This window comes from Gymnoscopelus braueri (genome assembly GCF_963280865.1).
Source record: "Gymnoscopelus braueri genome assembly, chromosome: 3".
Lineage (NCBI taxonomy): Eukaryota > Metazoa > Chordata > Actinopteri > Myctophiformes > Myctophidae > Gymnoscopelus > Gymnoscopelus braueri.
The window spans coordinates 7,427,700-7,435,199 of record NC_137612.1 but is presented as its reverse complement, the minus strand read 5'-3'; the positions used below and the strand labels follow the sequence as shown (position 1 = coordinate 7,435,199).

The window sequence follows — 7,500 nt, the reverse complement described above, 5'->3', positions numbered from 1 at the left end:
GGTGCCGCGTTATGAGCTTGGTAGAACTGCTCTTTTTGAATAGCCAAAGAAATCTAAAATGACACACAGATGCGTTCCCGGTCTTAATTGGTTAAGTATCGACCTATTATTTGTCATCAAAGGTTGATCCCCAAACCGGAGCGCTGGTTTCAGTTCCATTCAGCCCTCCCTGTGTGAAGACGGATGAGGCGCTCCCTATAGGGCATAGCCGTGGCGGCCATTTTGTGGTGCCACAGATACAAATCCCATGAATTATCCCCATAGAGATTTCCGAAAATATTGATATTAATTACAGGCTTAACATATTTATATACATATTTTCTGAGATCTCAATGGGAAAAATGCATGGGCTTTCGATTTGCGGCACCACAAAATGGCCGCCACTGCTATGCCCTATAGCCAGAAATGTATACCTCCGAGAACAGCCGACTGTATGGGAGCTCCACAACGCGTCGCAGACGCGACCGTTGTGAGCTCGTAGGTCTACTATTCTCGTCTCGTTCCCTGTGAACGACGCCATCGCTCGCTGGAGCATTAATTAGGCTTGAGTGGAGGCAGCTGTGCAAGCGGCAGGCAGGCTCTGGTGTCGTGGTCATGAGGAGAGCTCCAATGGTGGAGAGTAACTAAGTATATTTACATAATTTTAAATATATGATAGCTTGCGAAACGGGACATTCTGCACAATGAGTGCCAATACTTTTGTACTTGTTGTAGTAAATGTTGATTACTGGACTACAAGTATTGATACTTTTACTTAAGTAAAAAAACATGAAGTACTTTTTCCACCACTGGAGAGCTCCGTGCTTCTCACAGCTCTGATGACAGTGATTGTAGACAGGGTTTTGAACCCAGCGTGGAGGAGACATCTTTTATGTCTCATGACTATTAATGATGTGTGTTAAACATCACAGAGACACAACAATGTGCTTAAACATAATTACACCTCATTATAGATAATTACACATAATTGCAGCTATTGACGAGATTAAAGAGTTTCTGTAACATCTGAGAGAATCATCCTCTCCTCTCTATTCCTCTCTTCTCCTCTCCTCTCCTCTCCTCTCCTCTCCTCTCCTCTCCTCTCCTCTCCTCTCCTCTCCTCTCCTCTCTATTCCTGTCTACTCCTCTCCTCTCCTCTCCTCTCCTCTCCTCTCCTCTCCTCTCCTCTCCTCTCTATTCCTCTCCTCTCCTCTCCTCTCCTCTCCTCTCCTCTCCTCTCCTCTCCTCTCCTCTCCTCTCCTCTCCTCTCCTCTCCTCTCCTCTCCTCTCCACCCCTCCTCTCTATTCCTCTCCTCTCCACCCCTCCTCTCTATTCCTCTCCTCTCCTCTCCTCTCCTCTCCTCTCCTCTCCTCTCCTCTCCTCTCCTCTCCTCTCCTCTCCTCTCCTCCTCTCCTCTCCCCTCCCCTCCCCTCTCCTCTCCTCTCCTCTCCTCTCCTCTCCTCTCCTCTCCTCTCCTCTCCTCTCCTCTCCTCTCCTCTCCTCTCCCCTCCTCTCCTCTCCTCTCCTCTCCTCTGCTCCTCTCATCCTATCCTCTCTGCTCCTCTCTACTCCTCCTCTCCTCTCCCCTCCCCTCCTCTCTCCTCTCCTCTCTCTCATTTATTATCTATTTTGTTCCAGTAAACAGAACAAACAAACAAACAAATAAACCATTCCCGTCCTGCTGTTTCAGAGGCCGAGTGGGATAAGTTTGAATCTGTTTTGATCTTCTTTTGATCGTAGAGATCTGACGTGATGGTCAATACATATTGATGTCTGGAGGTTCGGGATTATTGGTACATAAATATTGATGACTGGAGGTTAGCAGGGGTTGAAAGTAACTAAGTACATTTACCCAAGTACTGTATTTAAGTACAATTTTGAGTTTGTTTGTTTTGTTTTACTTTACTGGAGTATTTCCAATTGTAAATACATTTACATCGATTCCCTACATCTCGGGGGCAAATATTGTACTCTTAAATTCACCACAATTATTTGACATGTTACCTACCAGTGAGAGCCTGGTATTTGTTCTAAAACGAGCCGTGTGATCAGGTTTAGAAAAAAGGGAAACAAATAATCGTGGTTCCGGGGGTTGGCTCCGGTTGGTTCCGGTTGCCGAATAAATTTGTTTAGTCTCGCTAGTCACGCCACGAGTTAGAATCAAAAATGGACTTAGCAAACGACTATTATACCAAAAGAAACCAAACGATAATACCTTTCAGGGTATGAGTCAGGGAAAAATGTATAGGACCCAAATGCAGGAGAGACAGACGCTGAACAGGTCGGTTCAAAGTGTTTAATAACTCAAAAACAAAGAAAACAAACTAAAGGAACTGAACTCAAGACATACTACACGTCAGTGGTGTACAGTAACTAAGTACATTTACTCAAGTACTGTACTTAATTAAAATGTTGAGGTACTTTTACTTTACAGGAGTATTTTCAATTGTCTATACTTTTACTTCTACTCCACTACATTTCAGAGGCAAATATTGTATATAGATACATAAATTATAGAACTAACCTCTCCATGTGACCTCTGCCAGGTGTCCTATAGCGCGGTGAGCTCCCTGGACCCCAGCACCGACCTGACCAATCAGAGAGGACGCGTGTTCAAGCTGCGGAACGAGACCCACCACCTGTTCGTGGGCCTGAACCCGGGGACGGTCTACGCCTTCACAATAAGAGCCTCCACCAGCAAGGGCTTCGGACCCCCCACCACCATCAACATCCAGACCAAGATAGCAGGTCTGTGTGTGTGTGTGTGTGTGTGTGTGTGTGTGTGTGTGTGTGTGTGTGTGTGTGTGTGTGTGTGTGTGTGTGTGTGTGTGTGTGTGTGTGTGTGTGTGTGTGTGTGTGTGTGTGTGCCTACGTGCGTGTGTGAGAATACATTCTGCCAACACTCAGTCATAATCTGAGTTTGACCTTTTCAGTGCAAACTTCCATCATGTTAACACACACACACACACACACACACACACACACACACACACACACACACACACACACACACACACACACACACACACACACACACACACACACAAGCTAAATGCCATGCCAGCACCAATCTTCATTATCAATGCCAGTGAGAAGAGGATGATGGATGGGGTTTTTAACCTACGTCTGTATGTTGTTCTGTCCAGCCCCTCTGATGCCCGAGGAGTCAGAGTCTCCTCTGAACGAGACGGAGACCAGCATCACTGTCCTCCTCAAGCCTGCTCTGTCCAGAGGAGCTCCTGTCAGGTACTCCCCCCCCCCCTTATAGTACCTGCTCATCCTCTCCTCTCCTCTCCTCTCCTCTCCTCTCCTCTCCTCTCCTCTCTTCCAGAGATTTTTGGGCGGTGAAACCGCCCCTATATGTGAGGTTTGGATATTTGCACACCAAATCCTGCGCTGTGATTGGCCACCAGTGTACCCCCCTAACCCTGCACCGTGATTGGCCAATCACAGTCTATTCAGGACTGTGATTGGCTAGGGAAACATGACACATGTGCATAGCCCTATAAATAGGACTATGCACTTAAAAAAAACACATTTATGTTTTTTTTTAAGTGAATCACACATTGTGGGTGGAAAGGGTATTAAAAAAAACACATTATTCTTTTAAGTGAGCTTCCATCACCGTGATGACCACTGTTAAATAACAACAGTGACAGAGTGCTCCAATTCCACATGCTGTGATTGGCTAGTGAGACATATGATGAAATTAATCTAAAACCACTTTGATGTGACACTAGTATATTTAACTTAGATGCTGTCCATTTCGTGAGAACAGTAAAAAAGAACTCAAAGATCACTATGGCTGAAATGAGAAAAGGGAAAACCGATATTGAGAAGAAAATAGAAAGTCTTCCTAGAACTGGCCCTTTCAGATCAAAGGATATATCAGAAAAGGTTAAAGACAGAATTGTGACAAAGCACAGATCTGGCCAAGGTTACAAAAGAATTTCAGCTAAACTTAAGATTTCTAAGAACACAGTTACCAACATAATCCGTAAATGGAAGAGACGAGCCTTGGTGGGAAACATAAAGAAGAACCCAAAAATCGCTATGTTTGAAATGGGAAAAGAGGAAAAGGATAAAATGAAAATGATAAGATCAAAGGGTATTCCAGAAGAGCTCAAAGACAGAATTGTGGCAATTGTTTCAATAAATGTATTTATTTTTTGTACATGATTGGTTGACTCCATTCAGTATTGTGATTAGCTAGCAAGACACCGCCCACTTCACACTGGGTGTGACTTTTTTTTACTTTACTGGAGTATTTCCCATTTTCAGTACTTTTACTCCACTACATCCACTACATATCAGAGGCAAATATTGTACTTTTACTCCACTACAATTATTGGAAAACTTTTGTTACTAGTTACTTTGCAGATATAAATTATTATTATTATAAAATATACATTAACCACTTTAGCCCTATCTTATACCTAGGCTATTTGAAATCTACAAACTCACAACGCGTTGCACCGCAACGCGTTGTGAGCTTGTAGATCTGCTATTTTCAAACATTTTTGTACTTTTACTTTTGGTACTTTAAGTACTTTTTGATAGCAGTACCTTTGTACTTTTACTCAAGTAAATTTTGAATTCCAGACTTTCACTTTTAACAGAGTACTTTTACATTGCAGTATTGATACTTTTACATAAGTAAAACATTTGAGTACTTTTTCCACCACTGCTCTTCTCTCCTACCTAGTGATAATGTATATCTACTCTCTCCTCAGCTCCTACCAGTTGGTGGTGAAGGAGGAGCGCAGGTCAAAGTCTCGCCGTGCCGCTCCGGAGGTCCCAGAGTGCTTTTTGGCCCCCGTGGGTTTCCGTAACGCCTCTCTGCTTGGCTCCTCCTACTACATGGCCGCGGAGCTGCCGTCGTCCAGCATGACTGTGGTGCAGGTACACACCGGAGGTCACACAGGGGTCACACTGGGGTCACAATGGAGGTCACTCGGGTCGCACTGGGGGTCCTTTAAATACATAAAAACATGTTTGAGAACCACTGAATTAAAGGCAGGCGAGCAGTGTCCACGTGCCCCCAAGTACGCATGATTGAAAACACCAAGTCCTGCATACAGGACCCCAAGGGAGAAAACAGACAGACAGACAGACAGACAGACAGACAGACAGACAGACAGACAGACAGACAGACAGACAGACAGACAGACAGACAGACAGACAGACAGACAGACAGACAGACAGACAGACAGACAGACAGACCTGATAAGACAAAGGAATTAAAGGGGATGTCATAATTCCATTATGTAATAAAGTGTTATTGTCATTAACTTTATGATAATTCCATTATGTAATAATGTGTTATTGTCATTAACTTTATGATAATTCCATCATGTAATAAAGTGTTATTGTCATTAACTTTATGATAATTCCATTAAGTAATAAAGTGTTATTGTCATTAACTTTATGATAATTCCATTATGTAATAATGTGTTATTGTCATTAACTTTATGATAATTCCATCATGTAATAATGTGTTATTGTCATTAACTTTATGATAATTCCATCATGTAATAATGTGTTATTGTCATTAACTTTATGATAATTCCATTATGTAATAATGTGTTATTGTCATTAACTTTATGATAATTCCATTATGTAATAATGTGTTATTGTCATTAACTTTATGATAATTCCATCATGTAATAAAGTGTTATTGTCATTAACTTTATGATAATTCCATTATGTAATAAAGTGTTATTGTCATTAACTTTATGATAATGCCATTATGTATTAAAGTGTTATTGTTATTAACTTTATAATTCCATTATGTAATAATGTGTTATTGTTATTAATCTTGCAGCCGTTCACAGTGGGAGATAATAAAAGTTATGGAGGTTTCTGGAATCCTCCTCTCTCCCCCGCTAAAAGCTACAGCATCTACTACCAAGCCCTGAGTCGCACCGACAAGGTGAGAGCACGCACACACGCACACACACACATGCACGCACGCACGCCTCTCAAGGTGAGAGTCACACGTTTAAGGCCATAAACTGTTTTCCCACCGTTGTCCGTCCGTCCGTGAGGAGCTAATCCCCCGCACCGTTGGACCGATTGCCGTGAAACTTTGGAACGCACACTCCCAGTGGGCCAAGGAACCTCTGCCCCAAAAATGTTCCCTCTAATTTTTCATCGGTCTGAGCAAACACTCCAACCTTCAGAGCGCAACTTGAGCAACTTCTGAGCAACATATGACGAGTGCACCGTGTAGGCTACACTGCGGTCGGCTTATTCTAATCTAGGCCTAATTACAGAATAAATAATAGTGGTTTGATTACCTTTAATAAACTGTAGGCTACCAGTCAGTTAAATTAAAAAAGAAGAAAAAAAACGTTTTTGCATATCCATTATTATTCAGTATTATGTGAACACATTTAGAAAATGTTGTACATAAATACAAAACAATAGGCCTGAATATGAGTCAACAAAATAACAATGCATTGACATACGGACATATTGCCGTTGACAGATGTCTAAAGGAGGTTAGCCCCGGCTGAGAAGTGACAGACATTATGATGTATAAAAGACAGTCCAACAGAATATGCATAATAGGAGCATACTGTGTACTGTATAGGCCACGGTAGGCTACACAATGTATGCATGTATATGATGTGAGCTTTTGGTAGGCCTACCATTTGTGCGTTAAATGAACACCGGCTTTTGACCATCATATCAAACGGCCTAGGCTAATTCATATCAAATTGGGGGTCCTTGAAATTAAAACAGTTCAGAATCACTGGGTTAAACTGTAGTTCATTCACAGAAAATACAATAAAGTAAGCATGGAAACAGGGCTTGGTTTGGAAAAGCCTAAATTTTGCGCTAACATAATGTATTGACATGGCTAGACTAGCCTTGTAGAGAGGTGGACTAGCAATCTCTCCTTCATTGTGGGACATTGCAGGACTCTGGAGATAGTTACAGTCAACACAAATAGAAAGTCAAGCTTCATAGAGGGAACAGTGCAGTTTTTAGTTCGCACATGGAGCAGTGGTGGAAAAAGTACTACATTTTTTTACTTAAGTAAAAGTATGAATACTGCAATGTAGAAATACTCTGTTACAAGTGAAATACCGGAATTCAAAATGTACTTGAGTAAAAGTACAAAAGTATTGGTATCAAAATGTACTTAAAGTACCAAAAGTAGAAAGTACTCATTATGCAGAATTTCACAAGTTTTCAAATATTTGTAGTGGAGTAGAAGTAAAAGTACTGAAAATTTGAAATACACAGTAAAGTACATGTACATCAAAATTGTACTTAAGTACAGCACTTGAGTAAATGTACTTAGTTACTTTACACCACTGTTGACACTGATGACAGATAACGTAAGTGTGTTATCTCCGCTGTGATTCCATTCTGATTGGCTACAATTGGCTTTGAAGTCTTGAACACAGTGTCCGATAGCCGCAAAACTTTGCACGCACACTTTCACTAGGCCAAGGAAGAATGTTTTGGCTTATAAGTCTTGAGCCGTAGTGGGGAGAGGAATCATAAGT

The 7,500-nt window shown here is 41.7% G+C and overlaps 1 protein-coding gene across 1 annotated transcript in view; it reads left to right on the top strand.

Moving 5' to 3' along the window:
• ptprt (protein tyrosine phosphatase receptor type T) overlaps positions 1-7,500 on the top strand; it is a gene marked incomplete at its 3' end in the record, with an annotated part of 108,385 nt that overhangs the window by 24,591 nt on the left and 76,294 nt on the right. Inside the window, exons 9-12 of the mRNA XM_080425069.1 lie at positions 2,527-2,728; positions 3,127-3,226; positions 4,714-4,882; positions 5,805-5,912. Of these exons, the coding sequence (XP_080281195.1) occupies positions 2,527-2,728; positions 3,127-3,226; positions 4,714-4,882; positions 5,805-5,912 (579 nt within the window). The remainder of the gene's footprint in view (positions 1-2,526; positions 2,729-3,126; positions 3,227-4,713; positions 4,883-5,804; positions 5,913-7,500) is intronic.